The following is a 22,398-nucleotide window of genomic DNA, read 5'->3' as shown; positions in this document are numbered from 1 at the left end:
TATTTATAATCTAATATTGCAAATATCTTTATTGATTTCATACATACCACATTAATATAATTAAGGTACGTATGATAATATAAGTTATAATGATATGTTATTAGAAGGCAATGTAGATAAAATGTTCCTGGTAATTGATTGGTCTCATATATAATATTATTTATAACATCAAATAATTAACCTCATGATATATATTATATAATAATACCTAAGTACCGAGTAAGTGGTGCCTATCCCCCTACTCAAATGTTTATGGCTATTAATATTCTTAAATCCTTAACATTTTATAACAAACTTAATGGGTACACATTTTTAGCTTTTTAAATAAATAATTGTATGTTGAGAAGTAGGTAGGTATGTGAAAATACTAAATAACGATTAATTAATTTTGACTGTGGACATTTCAGATATATTTATAACTTTGAGATAACACTGATTTATGATAAAATATGATAATCGTGTTCTCGAATAAGTTGAATTGTATAATACAAAATTAATACCGAGTTAGTCTTCAGACATAACGTTACAAACGATAATTATTTCATAGAAAAAAAATTTTAAGTGATTTTTCTGAGTGCTTAAAAGAAGGTTAAAACAGTCAATTATGTAAGTACAATCAATATTATTATCTATTTAGTTGTATATATTGGGGTTTTTTTTTTGTTTTATTAACCACAATACAAAGTAGAATAGTTGTTGACTATTATACATAGTAGAATAGTTGTTGATTTTTAATTTATATTGAATACGGATTCTACACAAGTAGTACTCTGGAAACTGAATAGGTACTTATAGATTTGAACCTAATTGCATAAATAATTTAGTTAAATTTTTTATTAATATTTTAAAAATATGTACGTACGTTTATAAAATTTTATAAATTAAAAAATTATAATAATAAGTTAGGTTTATGATGTATAGTGTTTAATAATTTATTATTTAATAGTATTATATTGTGTCAACAAAAGTATTTATTTTTTTTTTATTAAATAAATTTAAGCTTCGATAGCCATTAGTGTTACACATTATATTATAGTAAAGCATTTCTCATAAGCTTGATTCCTTGGAGAATACCAATTTATACAGTTCAATCAAGATTCAAGGAGAATCTTTAAAATAGTTCACTTCTCAGAAAATATATGGTATACGGATTTAATAAACTCTTATAAAGCTCAAGTCAGTACAAGTTCTAATAAAATTCTTGTAAATTTTTTTCTTACTATACACTATAAATTATTTACGAATAAATATGACTAATACAAAAAAAAAACTTAACTCATTTTTTGTTTATAAATATTGGAGAAGTTAATAGAATTTGTAATGCTTTATTTTAATTAAAACAAATTAATTTTTAATACAATATTGTATACATATTAAATTATTATTATTAACTTTACTAAAACAAACATTTCCCTTATATTTGTAAAATTTCTATATTTAAAAAAAATTGAATACTTCACTTTACACACAAACACACACACACTCATGAATCATTATTATTATATCTCCATTATAAATTGAAATACATTGAAATTCAGTAGGTTACAAGTGGGTCACTGTAATGAATGGTGTTAAATTTGAATTCAATGATATAATATCGTTGTACAAGAAAAACGATTCTGAGCGAAGACGGTCAGTCCAGCCTGTGATATTACTAGGTATATTTGATGATATTATTGTGAATAAAGTAATTTATACATAACCTATTTACGTGGAACCTAAATTTTCAATCCTTAGCTATAAAAGTTTAAAATTTTATAAATTTTTAACTATAAAATAATTATTAAATGTTGTCAAAATTAAAACTTAAAATGCTCATAAAACATTTTTCAGTTTTTTAATATTTTTAAACTGCTTTTGTAACAATATATCAAAAGCCATGTACTCAATTTTATTGATAATTATAGAAAAAAAAACTAAAAAATTGAAATTTGAAATTGTCCGTTAACAGTTCCAAACGAGTCAAAATATTTTCAACATTTTATGGTGTATAAGAAATGCTTATATAAACAGCTAGTTAAAATTGCATGTATCTACGGTAATTTGGTTTAGAGTTACACCAAAAACCAAAATTTTTCTTAATTTTTTTTTTATTTTACTTGGCGATTTTGATCTCCCCAATGCACCAACTAGATTAACTTTCCTAGCAAACAAGATATGAATTTAAAAATCGAAGCATTATTTTGACTTCTTATCGTGTACACAGACACAAAAATATATTTAAAAACACACATTGTAAAATCAATACATTCATCGCTCCGCTCAGAATCTAAAATCATATTTGAAGACGATTTATTACCACACACTTTTTTAAAAGAAAACAATTAAATTTTGAATGCTCCTATTTGGATATCCACTATCCAGTGTATACTCGTTCGACAGTCAATTTTTTCCTTAATCATTAATTAAATCTACGATTCGTCTTTTTGACTTAAATTGTTGCAAACAACGTGCTTTAGACTTTAATTCCCTATAATAAAAATAAATATATAATTTTTATTTATTTTTTTTTTTTTTTAATTGAAGTATTCTACAATCTATACATGATCTTAGTATAATAAATAGGTTGATGAGTGACGAGTAAGAATGATAAGTAGTAATATTAGGGAAGATACCCAGTGGTAACACCCTAAAAAATATATAAGTTAGTATCGAATAGTGTTATTTATTAATAATCAGGTGATATCGGTGATTATATAAGACTACATATTATAGGTAATATGCGTACAATAAAATAGTTCATATTAAATGTAACTATATCCACTCAAATTAAATTCTTCATTATAGAATAATTTACATTGCAGAGACCAAATACAGATTATCGATAATCTAATATCAAAATAAATAACCTATGGTGAATTCACTACATTTATAAATGTATAGGTTGAACATAATCATCATTAAATTATAAAACAAATGTTTAGAATTTATGATAATATTGATAAAAATAAATAAATACTCATACCTATGTACTATAGTTACCTATGTAAATATTATAATAAAGCTCGGAAAAAAACAAGCTCGTTAGTGTAACAAATTGTCTGTTATCTCATCACAAATACAATTCCATAAAAAAGACAACAATAATAGAATCATTATAAGTTATCTATTGGAGAAAACATTTACATCCGACATATGTACAGTGGTGGTGAACGTCTATCATAGATACATGTCTGCTAGTACATTGTGTACGCGTCAGAGTGATGAACTATAGTGAATAAAATGTGAATAATCTGCGAATTAACTGTGAATAAACCCCAGTGATGTTCATCGCGTCGTTAAAGATCAGTGTTCTTTCGAGTTGATTTAATATTATATAATAATATCGTCTAACCAACGCGTTAATCGATAATCGGGAAAACAATGAGAGACCGCCGAGTATGATATCGTTTCGGTCACACGCGCACTAGTTTGAGCCGGTTTTGTATGGTTTTGATGATTTTAAAACATTTTTGTCGGTTGTTGAATTCGTTTTGTTCCAATGGCGAAGGGTTCGTCTTCTGGCAGTGCCCAAAGCCCTAAGAGGAAAAACAGCAAATCTAGTAGAGCCAACAGAAACCAACCAACCTTAAATGGATCAGATACAGTATGTATTTACGAACCGTGTCATTAAATAAATGTCAAATTGAATAAACTACGATAAACTTCCTTAAACAACAGTCATTATTATTAAAAGAGTCAGTATGACGTCGTATTAATACCGAAGATAATTAGGAAAAGCCAAACAAATAATATAAATAATACGTTCAATATTATTATACTTTAATGTCGTGAAACAGAATAATATTTAAATTTAGCTATACATTAATATTATTCGGTATTATAAATTATCTACTAAACAATTGTAAATAATTAATATAACGGAAAATCCAGCTATAGAAATTAATTAAATAATTAAATATTATCTTATATTTTTCAAATTAATTAGTGTTATTTCAGCATATTATTTAACTTTTGGTGCCTACTTATAAAATACAAAACAATTTAATTTAGTTGTTCCTCAATTTTAAAATAATAATATGCCTTTATTATTAATTGATTACAGGTAGGTAATTATTGATTACATAAACGAGTAAAATAAATAATATATATTTTTTTTTTGGTTCATACATTTTTATTCAATCTGTTACAGAAAAGAGAACAATAAGAACAATTTATGGTAAATATAGGTTGAAATAAAAATAAAAAAAAATAAAAAGGCAGATAAATAATATAATGTACTATATTAATTTAATAAAATAATTGCTAAACATCACATTTTAAATCAAGCCTGATCATTATAAATACCTATATATTCTTTTACAAACTATGTTACATATTTTACAAAACGAGGTCGTATTGTTATGTTCTATAGAAATTACTTATTAGTATTATAAACTAATTACATTATTAATATCAATATGATGAAAAGTAATAAGTGATGAGTACTAATGATAAACAAATACAAGTATTCGTTTTGATTTATAGTTCATTTTCATAATATATGGAATGTTGTTAAGTTTATAGAAATTATAATGGAGATTCAATGTTTTGCGTAGCGAGTAGACTATGTGAATATTATTTCAATTATATCATAACATCATGTTATAAGCATAATATTAGGAATTTAAATTTGCTATTGTATTTTGTCATGGTAACTAATACATAATTATAACAAATATTTAACTACATTTCTAAAATGCAATTGTTTACCTATGATATATTATTTTTTTTACATTCACAACAACATTTAACAACTACAGTTATTTCAAATCATTAAAAATAACATTATAATTAAACGAGAAATAAGTCATTTATAAACGTCACTTATAAAGTTTAGGGGGTAGGGGGGAAATGTTTAAAAAAAATTATTATTCGAATAATGGTCAAAAAAATTTAATATTTAAGATCATAATTTGTTAGATAGATATCTAATTTCATAGTCCCCAATATGTGTTCTTACACTCATCTATATTCGTTAAAGATATGTTTAATTGTCAGAGTGATGCCGCCAGTATGACATTCAGGAGGGTCACATTTTGTCATTAGAAAACCATAAGTCAATCTGGTATGATCCATTCTAGTCAGATTTTTATTTTTAATTGAGATGTCAGTACTTATGTTTATTTTCCAAATTGTTATTGATTATTTAATTAAGTTTAATTTAGTCGATTGGTTGTTTCAAATTTTTGATCAAGTATTAAGAACTATGGATTTTGTTTAATTCGTTTTCTTACGTCAGCGTAAGTACTTTGTCTATTGTTTGATTATGCTCTATGTGCATTTTTAGCCTGGATAAAGTAATTTTATATCTTAATGAATTTTTTTTTCGACTTCTTTAATATTGCCAATAATATGACTATTGCTTAGGTCGTAAATAATATTATGGTTTATTAGTTTTTGGGAGTTTAAACGATGTAGGTACATTATATATTATGTTATGTTGTTTATTACTAAAGATATTTTCATTCCTTCTTTACTTTTAGAGTAGTTAGGTAATAGCTAATCCTTAATTTGTCAAAAAAAAAAACCAACGCCGATAGTACACAGTACTACAAACATACCAATAATCTTAGATTAATTAAACATAAATTCAATTATGAACCAAATATATTAAATTACTGACGATGTTTTAAATCTTGGCTGTAAAGTCGACATTGAATAAATTTGAATAATCTTCTATAATAAATAATTAGCGTCTCACGTTCGCGGAAATTTCAGTGCATTTAAAGATTATAAGAAATTCCATAATGGTTAACGTTTTACTAAAATATCAAAAATATCAAATTAAACGTGATTTATATTATTTAACTATAATATTGTGATCTGGAAATGTTCTATTCAGACTGATAAATGTACAAACATTTTTTTTTTTTGTTATTAAAGTATTTTTATTCAATCTGTTTCAATACATGAACAATAAGAACAATTGATGAAAATAAATAAAATAAAATAAAATAAAAATAAATGACAGATTATCCCGTATGTAGAGGCCTCCCAGCGGAGATACTACGACATGAGTAAAATGTACAAACATAAAATTAATTTTAAAACCGATGAAATATATTAAACGTTTAATGGCTCGTTTAATTGCACGTGCAATAGTAATACATATTATTATATAATATCTGACGGTAAAAAATGAACATATTTTAACTATAAGCCAACCTAACAATTTTTCTGAGCAGAATTTGTGTTTTGTCTTTTTAAATTGAAACCATTGCACATGTCTGGTGATGTTTTATTGACGTTTTTTTCCACTTAAGAATTGCAGTATAATAGTATAACTTGCAGTATACTTGCGCACTCACTTAGAAATTGGGCATTGTTCCCATACAGCTCTCGTAGGAGGGTGCCAGAACAAAAAAACAAAACAAAAATAAAAACAAAAAAAAAAACGCCAGACTAGCGAGATAATAATAATAAAAAAGAGGTACTTGCTAATGTCACAGAAATGTCCGGTCGCCAGCTGTACGGTCGAAGAAAACTTGAGTAAACATTTAACACAGTGTATAAAAAACTGTTTGGAACGGAAAGAACCTATATATTCATTTGACATATGCCACCGTATACTCGTTATTATTTTTCGAACACTATATAAACTCAAATTAGGCACTTTTCGAGTGTTTATCGCGTTTCAATATAATATTGTGTTATATCTGATCGTTACCCTGTCTGCGTGGGTTTGTGAACCGGAAAGGGTGGAGTGAGTGTTATTGTTCCGTATTTTAATGTTTGCAATGTTTGAACACTTTGAACACACGTCTTCAGTTGAAACTATACAAACAAAGCGAAAATGACGAGTTGACCAAAAAATTGTTATTTTTATGTTTAATTTTAAATTTTTTATCAGTTAATACAAATGGAACGAAAAGCGATAAACACATCTTGACAATATTATTATAGTACTCGTTAAACACCAGCTACCTACTCAATAATAATTTCTGTGGCCAATAATAATACATATTTTGTTTTGTTCCTCGAGTTGAATTAATTTTTACAATATTTGCTAGCCTACCTATAAACTGCATGTGCGTTTCGTTTAAAAATAAAGCCGGAGAAATTCAGATAAAAAGGTATCCGTTAAATGGGAACGAAGAAATATAGTATAAAATATAAGAAACCGTAATTCCAGAAAAAAAATCCTCTGTCATCATAAATATATTTTACTGGACATAAATGCGGCCATACAATATCAGAAATAGTGCCAAAAATATAAAAGTCCATAGGAACCCAAAAACGTTCTCATGTAATATATATATATAAAAAGAAATACGTTTGAATGTTTTACGAACATAAAAAAATAACGCAAAATAAATATGAACTATTTTATTTCGCTCGGAACGGTTTGTTGGAGCGTTTTAGTTAATTTCTCGTCTATAAATAATTATATGTTATTCAATAACGCTTTACAATCATTCAATTCATTATCGTTATTGCTATTTACTCAATGGAGACAAAAACTCAAAACTATTTAGAATTCTCACAGTTTTATTTTCATTAATCAACGGTATAGTGGAAATTTACAATTTTGTTAGGTGTCGTTTCTGGGTCAAGACGGCCTATATCATTATTGTTATATTATAATAAAGTTGAGGTCTGCACTCGTTACGTGTACAGCTTCAAATAATATTTTCCTATAGGTTTTGGTATTTAAAACACTAGGAGAGTGTACAGGTACTTACGATTAAAATAAAAAAATCTGTCACATTTAAAAACAACAATAATTATACTAGTCATGTATAAAAATATTGTGTTGTTTACACTTTTGTAACTAAAATACATAATAATTTCACTTACGATTCAAAATTAAAAAAAGAAACAAAAAAAAAAATTAATAGTTGAATTTATATGGTATTGTGTGAAATTAACGGATTTACAGTGAATTAGCATCGATTATAATATGTATAGTAATTAAAACAAATGATATTTTGATTTACATAAATATAAATAATAAATGGTATTAGATTGGCCGCAGTGCGGCATAGTGTGGATGACGTCACGTAATTATTTTTTTCTAAACTGCATAATTCATGACTGATTCATGACATTTTTTATACTCTGGATGTTTAGGAAAATATTTCTAATCGAGTTTATTACACTATGCGTTTAAAATTTAAATATTATATGGAATTACAATTGTTTAAACGAATAATGACTTAATAGCGTGCTCTTTTAATTTATTGATTTCATGATGGATACAAATGTCGATCAACGAACACGGTGTTTGTATTCAAACCAATCGATGCCATACTATCCAGGTGCTGTGTTGGTACTTGGATAGTTTGCACTGGTAGTAATATTTAACTGTAAATAATTATATAACATAATTAATCTATTATTTTAAATATCTTCCGATTTCTGTTATACGATTTTTCATTTCATTGTACTATGTAGTATGTACTACATTCATTGATAGAATTTAATATATTAGTATGTTTAATCAATGGTATTACTTATTGTTAAAATATTTTAATAACCAAATAATTGTTTAGATACATATTGTTTTGCAATCACATTAAATCACGTAATAAAAATATTTTCAAAAAAGTTAAGACTTTTCGAAATAATGAATGTAAACAATTAAATGGATCACCTTCTATTTGTGTATGTTGTTCGTTTCTTAAACGATTTCAATATAAATATCAGTTTGTGATATAATTTTAAATTGATTCAAAATTATATCCATAATGTTATCATCAAAAGATTTATTGGTAATTTATGTGAAACATGTTCGTAGATCTTCAAGGATTTTATTAGATTTGCTAAAATACACCTTAATGTATTTATGAAATTCTCGTAGCGTCAGCATTGTCTACACAATTTCGTTCCATGTACAACTCTCGTATGATATAAATTGCCTAATAAAATATTGTTAAAATAACAGCTAACCGTTGACTATATAGCTCAAAGATTGTCGGAACGGAATACAAATAATATTTTGCACGGTAACATCATCGTATACCAACGCTATTACCTATTATGCACGTTCGAGTTGAGCGAAATCGAATTTAATACTTAAGTGAAAACGCACATGTACGGTGCGCTATTAATTTAAAACGTTCAATATCTAATTAAATACCTTATTTATATTTTAGATTAAAATGTCGCGCAACGTATGATACCTATAACAAGCTATGCCGTGCTTAAGCTTAACGGTCCTGTAAATTTATACTTACAACAATAATTTAAGAAGTTAATCGCGTTTCGTTATCAAACGTTTCATACCGATGTAGAATATGTTACTAACATTTTACAATAATTTATATTATAATAATTTAAATCCAACAACAATGTTAGGTTAACCTAATTCCAAAAATAAAATGAATTCATTGACGGTCAAAATGTTGTTCGGGTCATTTCTTATAATATTATTATCAGTTGTTATTTTAAGAGTAATCATAAAACAAATAATAACTATATTACAATATTACTAAAATCACATTTGTACAATTTGTTATATAACTGTTAGGTATAATATTATTACTGTAAATGCAAATATAAAAAATACCACTCGAAGCGATTCCTCCTAGCCCCACTGTACAATGCATATACGATTATACGAAGGCGTATTATATACGAATAGGTAAGATAAACCTAACTGAAAATAATTATGATTTTCTCTATATTTGCGGTTAAATCATTACACGAGACGTTATGTTCGAACAAAAATAATAACGACGACTGATGTGGATTTAACGATGCACTCCTCGTCTCGTCGTCGTCGTCATTATATTATATTGTTATTATTGCATTATTTCATAAGTTTCGAAAAACGGTGTGGTACGCTTATATGCACGCAACACGCTTAATACATACCTGCAGGGTGCAGGACAAGCATAATATGGAATAGATGGCTGTTACAAATGTTAAGAGAACAAATAATAAAGGTCAACGCGAATATAATAATATTATTATTATTATTACATAATAGATTATCTAGGTTTCGGTAAATTGAACAGTTCTAATTTATTATGTTTATAATATAATAATATATAAAATAGTTGATTATGTTTATATTGTATTATACGTCTTCGCTACATATATACAACAGTATTGTTATACATCATTGATACACACACCGTAGATTAAAATACTAAATCATATATTGTACAATCTCAATTTTCAGAAACGTGACGAGGAACAAAAATTAATAATTTTTTTAATAATTTCATTCGCAAATCCATTTTTTATTTTAATTTCTGACGCGTTGACTTGCAGTGACCTAGGTGTACCATTTGTCTGTCCCTCGTCGCTGACCATAATAATATTTTAATATGCACGCCCGCCCGCACACACACACGCGCGCACACACACACACACACACACACATTCATATATGTATATTAATATGATGATAATAATATTACCTACGTCGCAGCGCGTTTGCGGGAGCGCAACAGGACTTTTAATCCGATTCCGGGATTGTATATATACGCTCTGCTACAAATCCTCCCGCTGCGCTGTTCGGAGCTATTATAATTGATTCGTGACTCTTTCCCCAGGACGGATCGGGGCGGGCAGGGCGCGTAGGTATTCCGATATAAAGCACGCGCCCCGAGGGTAAAAATTCGCGGACCCCACAGGAGATGGAGGGGAGGGGGGGACGGTCGGAATAGAAAGTCGTAATTCTTTTCTTTTCCACCACCCTGCGCCACGGCGTTTTTCGCTTTTATTCCATTTTCTCCCTAATATACCTACGCGCCTACAGTCGGCCGGTCTCTCTCTCTCACTCTTTATCTCCTCTCTCTCTCTCTATATATATATATATATCTCCTCTCTCTCTCTATATATATATATATATATATATCCTCTCTCTCTCTCTCTCTATATATATATATATATATATATATCCTCTCCATCTATCTCACTCGCCATCGGTCGTTTCGTACTCGCCACCGCCGCCGTCCGTACGTACGTACCGCGAGGTCCTGTGCCTACATTTATATATTATATGTTATAACCCACCTATACGCGTGTATGCGTATACGTATAACGTACGCTTGTACGTATTATACATATACGAAACTGTACCGGCGAACGTCTTTTCAATCTGCGTCCCATTGTGTGGCGGGCGCGTGCTTCTCGGACCCGAACTGCCGTCGTTAGCGCCGCTTTTGCAACGGGCGCGACGCGAACACAAGTCAGCAGTTTTCCCGTTCAATGCGCTCCGCCGGCGCGTCGTTATCTTTATAATTAAGGCCGACCGACGCCTGCACAGTCTCCGCTACCGCCGTTATTTTATATTATGTGTGGGCAAAGAGAGCCGATTAAATGCATCGGGTCTGCAGCCCGGCGGAAGAGATTATAATATTATAATATCAGTTTCTAGTTTTTATTATTATTATTTTTTACATTTCGGTTTGGTTTTTTTTTTTTTATCCGTTCGTCCAAGTATTGTTTCCGCCGCTTGAAATTAGTATTAAAACAAATGCGTCGCGCGAATCCACCACAGCCAACCGTGCGCGCGTTTTTCGAACGCCCGTCATGACGCAAAACCCTCGAATTTCGGTTTTAATTAATAAGAGGACGTCCGCACGACGCGTTGTCTTACAAAAGAGCACGACATGGCACATTTGAGTTCATCGCGGTATCAGTTTTGCACTGTTAGCTTTAATATTAGGGTGATAACTATTACTATTGACCTGCTATCTAATTAAAAGGCAATAACTTAATCCGCATAATCAGCGCGTAGTATACTTACGTTGATTTTTTACGATGAATTATTATATGCAATAGTTATATGAATATTATGTCGAATATTACAAATAAATAATGATTATAAATCCATTAAAAATTTAACTAAGAACCGTAAAATACAAAACCAACTAACTTTTATAAACTCAGATAATGTTATCGCGTTAGTGATTTACTATCATAAGCCAATTCACTCCGATATAAAAAGCTAACAGCACACAATTGGTTATGCGGAATGCAAATATTTGTTAGGTAATATTGTAATAATATGTTGTATACGATTGTCAGACTGAGACAACACGGGCGGATGTGACGTCCTCTAACAAATTATCGACAGCGTACAATTCAAACGGAAATCTCCAAATCACCTTCAAATTGTAACACGTCTAAAATAACGATATTATTACGCCAGCTGTGTCATTGATGTGCACCAAAATATGTATAATTAATGTACGTTTGATTTCCGCGGAGAGTCATAGAATGGGACTGGCAAATCTGTGTGCTATAATATTGCATATTATTATCTACTCCTATTATTATTATTAAAATAACGATTACAAATAGATTTAATATAATGGTAGATACTTTATAGGTATTGTGATTACGCAAGGAATATTGTATTCAAACCACCTGATAAACTGATATTTTATCCTCCTCCTATGACTCAAAATTAATATTTTGAAAACAGTTTTATTTTTTGTATGACTATTATTTGTAATATATGTACCTAATAATGTATTAAATAATAATATACAGTCAAAAATGTACACGCCAAAAACTATTTTAAACATAAACAGTTCGTATATAGTTTAACGACCTCATCAAAATATTTAATGTTTTCTTATTTATTTACGAATTCACGATCTATATTATTTTATTTAAGTAAGGAGTTATTTTTTGTCCAAAATACATTACAAAGAGAAAATACTCTTTGTAAAAGAATTTTGCTTTTTTATTACGCATCAGTACTTAGTAGTTAGTTTGTTATATAATTTATTTCCTTTGAATTCGTTTGTGTCTTTTTTTGAAGATATATATAATAAGCAAAACAAGGTTTAATTTATAAACTTCTTATTTTTTTTAGTAAAAGGTAAAGCGTGTATAATAATGTGAGTAATTATGTTACAATATTAGATCTATAACACACGTAGGTTACACGAATATAAATAATATTATTATACTAATATGTAGGTACTACATATTATATTATGATGTATAAAAATTAAATCATTTTTTAGGTAGTAAATAAATACAAATTTTCTTATTTCTCTATGATTTAAGTAGACAATTTGTATACAATTGTACATAGTATTGCACCAGACTACCAGAGTATAAACTATGTAGAGCACTTATAAAATCAAATATTAGCAAGCTATAATAGTAGGTACCTACTACACAATATATTGCTGGTATAAAATATACATATGTTCAGAGTGGTGGTTATATGATTCTGTCTTTGATGGAAGGGGGGGGGGGGGTGATTGTTTTTTAACATGTACTATTTGATCATTATTAATATAGTTTATAATTTATTTATATAAATTATAAATTATAAATATGTATATATTTTAAATATTGAAAAAAAATTCATGGTGGGAATATACTATATCCCGCCTCCCCCCCCAACCGCGTTTAACCACCACGACTGCAGATACACCTGAATTTAGTATGTGGAATATCCTCGAAATATTGAAATACGAGACCAAAGTTAGTTCATTTTTCATTATAATAATACAGTAAATTGGCATTTATAAAATTAAATAATTGTTTCGATTCACCCCATTATTTAACATCACTATATACTATTACCCTGTTTATTTTATTTATTCAGAGATTTTGGGTATACACAAAACATTTATACTAAGTATACAGTGTATGAAGTTCTTCCCTCGATAATGCGTACACATTTATAATGTTTTGTAAATATTTTAGTTTAACAAGAGAATAATATTGGTATAAGTAATTATTTACTGTAGAAATAAGTACACATTATTTTTGAAATAAATTGGTAGTTATTTTTGAGTATGGCTGTGTTAATATTATTTCAAAAATAAATAAATATTTTCAATAAATAATTTATATAAAATCACTGCAGTATTCGTATTAAATGAGTAAACCGACCCTAGTAGGTCCCATAAATTAATATTTGCATCGTCCATTTTTATATTTTCTTCAATGTAACCATCGTTATTACACAATATTACGTAATATTTTAACGTGGTGTATGTAGCTAATCTTATTATTAAATGACTATCAACGATAAATTGTACTCAAAATAATTGAATGGTTTATTTTGTATTAAAATATATTTGATAAAATGAAGATGCCATCTTTTGTATCACATTAAAATAAGATATATTATATGAATTAGGTACTTACGTCGTTTTTGTATCTACCAGCGTGAAATTGAGTTTTTAATCCTCGAAAACTCGAAAATTCGAGGTCTCTAAATATGGTGCTATAATATTATATATTATTTGCTTAAGAAATAGTTTTAGATCGGAGACATCGCGTGACACCATAAGGTTTATTTATAAAAAGTCATAAGATATTATATTTATAAAGAACTACACGAGTTAATGATTGCAACTTATTGTTCTAGGCAGTTAATTATGTATGATAGCAGTTATTAACTATTTCACAACACAGAAAAAAATCATGTCCATAATCGTACCTACTTGCAGAACTACGACGTTTTGATTATGAGGACGTGATACCCACATGTGTTGTCTACGTCTTACAAGTGCGTTATACATAGCAAATTTTACGCTCAGCAGAACACGTGTAGCTCCAATTAGACCGAATTTACCTCTTATAAGATCTAAAGGTAAGATTATTATCTAGGCAATCTCAAGGACTTTTTAATATATTTTAATTTTAAAGCGAGTTATGTGTATTTTAAGATGTTTAAACAGTTTAAAATTTTAAAATACTCATAACTCGCGTTTAAATTAAAATATAATAAAAAGCCTAAGGTTGCCTAGCTAATAATCTTACCTTTAGAATTTATAAGAGGTCAATTCGGTCTAATTTTTAAACTAACGGAGCTACACGGGTTCTGCTGAGCGTACAATTTTCTATGTTACGCACTTGTAAAACGGATACAACACATGCGGGTATCACGTCCTCTTATAGGTTTAAAACTAATTGATTCACGTTTTGAGTTTAATAATTGGCACCGAAAGGTTTCGGTTAGAAAACGACTGATTTTGTAATTTTTAAATTATTTACCGTGATACAAAATAATTATGTTACCTAGGTACTGAGTTAACCTTCGTAAAGAATTTTTAATTAAATCTATTCAGTACTAATAATGGAATACTGAAAAAGCAGTTGTTTATAAAAATTGTTTAAATAAATTCTATTGAAATATTGATGAATAATTATTTTCCGGTAATAATTCCTACCGAATTCTACTGTTCATCGAAAAATATTAATTTTTTTACACTTATAGTTATTAAAATACAAATAATATTCATAAAATGTGTGTCTATTTTTTTAAAATATATTCTGGTCGATCATTTAAAATGCATTTATTGGTCTTATGAAATTATCGTTTTTTGTCTTATCATACAACCGTAGAAATCGTAGTAATGCGTTCCAGATGTCTGTGATTTATGACACTTTCAGATTGTTTGCCTCCCTTTGTATTTGCGATTGACTTTAGAATTTTTTCCCGTCTTTTAATATATTTTTTCTTCTGCATTTTCCCCTTGACTTCTCGTTGATAAACAATTACGTTAATATTTTCGTACTGCACAATGTGGCATATGGTTTAACTTTTATAATAAACAATGTTTTATTACAAAACAGTGCATTTAAAAAAAAACTAAGTAGTATTATAATATTTATTTTGATTTATATCATAAGCTTAATCGAAATACCTTGAAGAAACTGATACTTAATATTTTCGCTTATTTTATAAATTTTCTTGTCTTTTTTTAAAAATTACATTCAACCAAATCAATATAAATATTTAATTTTTATGAAGTAGGTATATCGCGTGTTAATAAAATAAAAATAAGCCAAGTTAAAATTAAATATTCTAATGTTCATATTTAAATATAAAGATAATAAAAATTAAGTTAACATTGGTAAGTAGTTATAATGGATAAAATGCAAGTTTTCATATTTTTAAGATGAGTGTTAAAACTTTGAACTCATTTAAAATCAGCATTTATTTCAATATAAATAAAATTGTTACCTATAGCAATCTTTCATTTAATGTTTTAATCTCAAAAGTGCTCTGTTCAGACTACGTAAGAAAATTTAAATCCTTAAAATAATACTAAAGATATAATTGTATATTGTTTTATATTCTGTACACATTTTCAAAAAAAAAAATTACTTTGCTTTGGAAATTTATAATTATTATCGTTTTACTAAAATAATATTTTTATGGATCCGTGTTATTATAACTAACAATAATTACTTACATCAGTCAATAAAAGGTTGGGTTAAAGGTAAAAAAAACTTATTTATTTTTAACCCAAGCAAATCGTATTATAGTTTCAGGTTTGATTTTATTAACTTATTTAGAAAGCTATAACTTTTAAAAACATTTTAAACTTTAATAGATATTTTTATACAGTTAAAATTACAATCAAATTATATTATAGGTCAAAATGTTATTATTATATAAAATGGTAAAGGTAAAAAATTTCCCTTGGTATAATTTATTTATTATTTTTTTTTTATCCGCAAAGCATTTTTTAGAATATTATATACTACATTCCCAACTATAGGTTTAACATTCATTGCCTAGTGGCAAACTAAACGAATAATTTATTTTTATTTTTTTAGAGTCAATCGAGAAGTATGACCAACGCAAAAACGGAACATACCAAATCAGTACCATTGGCACCTCCTTCCACTCAGGAGCCATGGACACTGAAAAATCCGATTCCCTTAGTATTAGAGATACTCATCATCTTTCAAATGTTCTTTGTGACGTTGTTTTTCAAGATGTTCAGAGTGTTACTGCCAAAGTCGAAAAAATCTGTCAAAGGAAACGTTGTACTGGTAAATTATAATACATTCGTTTAATAAAAATGAGACGTTCGCATATTGACATTGTTGTCAAGCAAAAGGTGTATAGTTTTGTCTCGCACCATTTATTTATTATGAGTTTATGACACGAACGCCCAAGATTACTTGGGAATTCAATTAATTCATGTTTACTCGTTTATTGGATTTAATAAGATAATGTTTTTTCATGCAATCATCAAAAGCCAAAATAATTACGGATAAGCGAATGCAAAACTACAGTCGGGTTTTGATTTTTCAAACCATAATACGTAATGCATTTATGAACACAATGAGGAGTGACATTTGGAGTTAACGCCTATACTATTAAATTGTAATATACGTCAATCTATCTTTAAGAATTTTCTATGAGTAATTTTCATATTTCAATTGTATTAATATTTGAAATAGACATTTAAACATTTGTATAGCAATCCCTGTTTACGTTTTCTCACGAAATGTTTGAGATATGTTGATCTTTTTTTTAGTCATACACATTAAGCAGGATTAGTAATAGTCTACCCTTCCGATCGATACGAGTACCTACCTATAAATAAACTGCGATTAATATCATATTATAACGTGATTAGTCGTGAATGTCATATAATTATGTATATTAATTAGTCAGGATTGCACGACAAAGGGATTTAAATGAAGAGTTATATTATAGGCGAATTCAATAATAGTTAAGCCTAATTATTATTGGTTTATAGACAAGGAGGTAAATAATGCATTAATAATATATTACTTAAATTCCGTTTGCAGCACTTTTGTCTTTAGCCATGTAAAAGTAACTTCCTACTATATCTATTTTAAAACCAATCATTTTCCGCACTGTCAAATAAAAATCATAGATACATTGTTATGCTAATGTTATAATGTTATTAATGCATTGATACTCAGTTATTTTCAAACATGAATCACATACATTTCGTCTCATTAATATTGAATACTATAACAACAATTGTATTAACATTTTGTGATCTAATATATTAATGATAAAACTATGTGGAATATTACGTTGTATCATTACAATTAAATCACTTATATGGGTACGTTTTAATTTATGATACTTGACTGGCTGGTTATGAGTTATATATATTCAATTGCATTCCGAGTGTAAGTTATGATAATCAAGTAAATTATGTTAAAACGAACTTAACGAAGTGAATATCTGAATATGAATTTGATATCTATATCGAAACTTTGCAAAACAACAATGTACTCACACGAACGTTAAAACATATTAACGTAATGCCATAGAATATATTATTAGTATAATACAATTATATTGTTCGGTTGTATATTATTATATAGTGCGGATAGAGTGAGTCGGGTTGAAACCGATAGGTGGTTAAATGAATTTCACGTGCAACTTTTTGATGGCCATTTTTTATTTTACTGAATAATTGTGTACAAATTGTAAATGTTTGCCACAGTGGATCGTATCAACGGACTGGAACCACAAATAATCAGCGTTAGAATCTTTTTAAAATCGTGAAACAAAAACCTCAACGGAACCCTATTGTTTAATTATTGTTTTCCCAATCGAAATAGCAATCGTTAGTTATTAATGGTAGATGTTTTTCAGATTTACGAGTTGTTTTAGGTTTTAATAAACATTTTATTAAAATAAATTAATACAATTTATTTTAATATAATATTATACCATGGTTAAAAACAACAAGTATGATTTTTTACTTCGGTCGCTTCGCGAAATGAAATGTATGTCGAGTGACGGTTATTTACGCAATTGCTTTTCAGTTATAATTGATAAAAAGACGCAGACGAGTATTTTTTATATTTAAAAGCAAAATATTTTATTATACCCATCACGCAACATAATATTACTATAACCATACCTTTTATCATAAAAAGGTCAATATTATGAAAATACCAATTTATATTCTGTGCCTTTTGAAGCAACCGATAATATCGAATAATTGTCTTGTGAACTCGTATATAAAATTTTTTTTTTTCATTTTTAATATTCATCACTTATAAATAAAAAAATAATTAGGTGTCGTCGTTTTTCGAGCAAACCGGTCGACGATATCGTCTGTGGACTGTGACGTAAAGTAAAAAATCACGCCACCTGTTCCACGTAATTCTTGGACTTGTTGATTCTAGGATATCTACATCTTGGACATTTGTCCGTCTGTGTTCACAGATCACTGGCTCAGGCAGGGGCCTCGGCCGTGAACTGGCCTTAATGTTCGCCCATCTCGGCGCCAAAGTGGCGTGCGTCGACGTGGACCAGACGAGCAACGAAGACACGGTCAAGCTGATCGAGTCTAAGGTGCCGGGTGCGTCGGCCAAGGCTTACACTGTAAACGTGGCCGTCAGCTCCGAAACGGCCGCGCTGGCCGTCAAGGTGGAACTCGACCTGGGCCCGGTGGACGTGCTCATCAACAACGCGGCCGTCATCGTCGGCCACACGTTCCTGGGCGCCCAGGACCACACGATTTCCACCATCATCAACATAAACCTGCTCGGACACTTTTGGGTAAGTCGATGAAAAGCGAATGGGTACGATTTTTCTGTTGGAAAAGAGGAAAAAAAAACAAAATATTAAATGAATTATTTGTATGAGTGAAACATGAAGTTACTCGTTGTGGTGCCTCGGCACTCGCTAATTATTATTATTGTTTTTTTTATGGTTTAGATGATACGATCGTTCTTGCCAAGTATGATGAAGAGAAACAGCGGTCACATTGTAGCGATTTCGTCGATTTCGTCTCTCAGCGGCGAGGCCAAATTATCGGCTTACACGGCTAGCAAGTGGGGTGTTAATGGTAAGTAAAACACTACGTAATCCTATTGAACACTTTATTTTACACAATAACATTTACGATTTGCATAATTTCTTTGTCTATATTGCATGGCCTCTGCACCTTTCGTTATTATTATTATTATTATTATTGTATACATTCGAAGTGCATTATTGTCTTCGATATAAAACTATTTTTTTTTGACGTTACCCATCTGGTCATGCGCACAGAGTGAACATTTATGACATTTAATGCATTTGTTTTTTAAAACAACTTGGTCATTACAAAACAAAATTTAAAAAAAAATTATACTTTTTACTAAGTAGGTACCTATATATTTTTATCGTTATTGAACTTATGTCTTTTAGTTTTTTGAAGAACAGCCTACTCTTTTATTTTATAGTTCGAAGTGAAATATATTTTACTCAGAATTTCTATAATATATTATAAATACCAAATTTCGAGTGAGTTAACCAGCTAGGTATAATTTTATAGATATTAAAATACTTTATGACTAAGTTGAGTGGAAGTAGTGGAACTCACATAAAATGTCGATCCCTTATTTCGTAGTGGTTCATAAATATTTTAAAGACTTAGGTATAAGTTATAGCTAGTTAACTACTCGTTCGATTTATTTGTAAGTACCTTTTGAAATTTTCAGATAAATATTTTGCTCCTGAATATGAAGTACAAAATGTAGTCAGTTATTCTATTATAATGTAAAAAGTCAAGGTGTTTAAACGATCAAAAATAGTGAAAACTAAATGTTTTTAAATTTTTTCAAATCAATTACAAAAATTATGGACGATATCAGTGACGACGACGACGATGACGATCGTTAATCATTATTTATGATTTGTTTGAAACAACGTTTTTTATGTTTCTAGGAATGATGGAAAGTCTTAGAGAGGAACTCAGGGACCATTCGCACAACAAAATCCATACCACTGTTGTGATACCACGACTAATTAACACGAGTGCTGATTATATGAAATCCATCAACAGCAGGTATGGCAATTTCTAAACCATTGATTTTACGGTGCTACGATAATTGGCGATAAGTCAATTTTGTTCATATTTTTTTTTTTATTTTTTAAGGTTTTTATTGCATACTTTCTTGTGACATAATAACGTCCATCGTAGGTAATTTTTAATCCCAAAATGTTAGAACAGTTGGTTCATTATTTCTAATCCCGAAATAGCTTTTGAAGAACAAAAAACCCACGATAGTAAATACTGAAATAACGAAGTTTTTTCGCTTCCTGATCAGTAGTGATTTTGACATTTTACTCACGCACCGTCCAATTAATACCATAGCCATTTTTAAGTCGGTCGTCTTATCGTATAAATATAATATAATAACTATTAAAATTACACACGTGTAGGTATACATTTTGATTATAATTCATAAATGGTACTTTACAAATATTAAACTTGAGCCATTAATTGAGCGTAAATTAATTATAATTATTACAGACATAATCTTCCATTTTTCATCGATGAGTCTTTATTATAGGTACCTATAATAGATTATAGGTCATTATATCTGTCTTATACGATCAATTATTATACGGCTAATTATTAACAAATAGTGTATTGCACTTATTACCTATATATATATAGGTAATAATATAAGATATTATATATATATAGGTAATAATAAGATATTATTACCTATATATATAGGTAATAAGTGCAATACACTATTTGTTAATAATTAGCCGTATAATAATTGATCGTATAAGACAGATATATATATATATTTATCTTATAATTATTGAAATGTAAAACTTGAAGAGGCTTTTGTAATAACTAACGTCTTATGAGTTTCAAATTATGAACATTAATTGAGACGAAGCTTACGATAAGGTAATCGGTTTTCAGGTTGCCGGTGTTGAGCGTGGAAAGTGCCGCTAAAGCTACAGTCAACGGGATTTTGACGAACGAAGTTGAATTCACTATTCCTCATATAACGTATTTCACAAATATTATACGGAAGTAAGAGGCTTAAAAAAATAATGCGTTATTAATCGTTCGCGTGGAATTAATATTTTGTTTTGATTTTCTATACAGACTTTTCCCCATCAATATTTCGGATTCGATAAAAAATATTTTCTACGTGAAAGTCTTGTTGCCTACACAAGAAGACCAGGACAGTCTGCCCAACATGTCAATCATTAATCGTACAGTAGCTACTAACTGAAAACAATACGTTTATGTATGCACGTTCATTTATGTAAAAATAACATCGTATCTTGTATGTTATAACGGTAATACGAAAATAAATCTCGCCACACTTACTTTGAAGTTTGAACCGATACCGTATAATATTATATACGTTTTTATTTTAATTAATTATTAAATTTGGCTGATAGGTATAGAATTTCATATTAGTTAAGACTGTCATATATTATGGGTAAATTATAATATATTTTATAGCTATTATTTCATTAATTATATGAATGGGTATTTTAAGTATTTTAAAAATGTCAAAATGTCTGTAATCCTTACGTGTTTATTTATTAGGTACCTATTAAAGTAATGCAAACAATTCGAGGTGTTTTTTTATTTATTTATATGAATATTGTGCAAGTGTGTGTTGGAAGATTATGGTAAAAGCTGTTAAGGAAGACGTTTTAATAAAAATAAATATTTTATCGTCTTCAATGTAAAAACTCAGCTCATTGATTTATGAATTCATGATTTATTTGCATCGAGATTGAAAGTAAATTTAAAACGTCGTTATTAATTTAACTCGAATGACTCAACAAACATAATACAATATTAATTACATTCGTGTCTAGCGTGATATGCAACTGCATTGGCCACGCGGTACTTCAACAGTTCAAATAAAATAATAAATTGTAGGGAGAAGTGGACAGACATTTCATATTATTCTCTGAAACGAGTGATACAACTGTTGTGT

At 28.7% G+C, this 22,398-nt stretch overlaps 1 protein-coding gene across 3 annotated transcripts; it reads left to right on the top strand.

The window, feature by feature from the left end:
• Nucleotides 1-363: 363 nt before the first annotated feature.
• LOC132944794 (short-chain dehydrogenase/reductase family 16C member 6-like) lies at nt 364-22,024 on the top strand. 3 transcript variants are annotated; one of them, XM_061014301.1, is made up of 7 exons: nt 364-606; nt 16,480-16,698; nt 18,872-19,207; nt 19,367-19,496; nt 20,360-20,480; nt 21,357-21,470; nt 21,546-22,024. In XM_061014301.1, the coding sequence occupies exons 2-7, from the start codon at nt 16,495-16,497 to the stop codon at nt 21,673-21,675; spliced, it is 1,035 nt and encodes a 344-aa protein (XP_060870284.1). In that variant the 5' UTR covers nt 364-606; nt 16,480-16,494; the 3' UTR covers nt 21,676-22,024. The 3 variants fall into 3 exon arrangements, with proteins under 3 accessions (XP_060870284.1, XP_060870283.1, XP_060870285.1); XM_061014300.1 differs by lacking the exon at nt 364-606 and adding an exon at nt 3,191-3,586; XM_061014302.1 differs by lacking the exon at nt 364-606 and adding an exon at nt 15,917-16,139.
• The last annotated feature ends 374 nt before the right edge of the window (nt 22,025-22,398 follow it).

The sequence above is a fragment of the Metopolophium dirhodum genome, chromosome 5 (assembly GCF_019925205.1).
Source record: "Metopolophium dirhodum isolate CAU chromosome 5, ASM1992520v1, whole genome shotgun sequence".
Taxonomy (NCBI): Eukaryota; Metazoa; Arthropoda; class Insecta; order Hemiptera; family Aphididae; genus Metopolophium; species Metopolophium dirhodum.
This window is presented reverse-complemented; position numbering and strand designations above follow the sequence as displayed.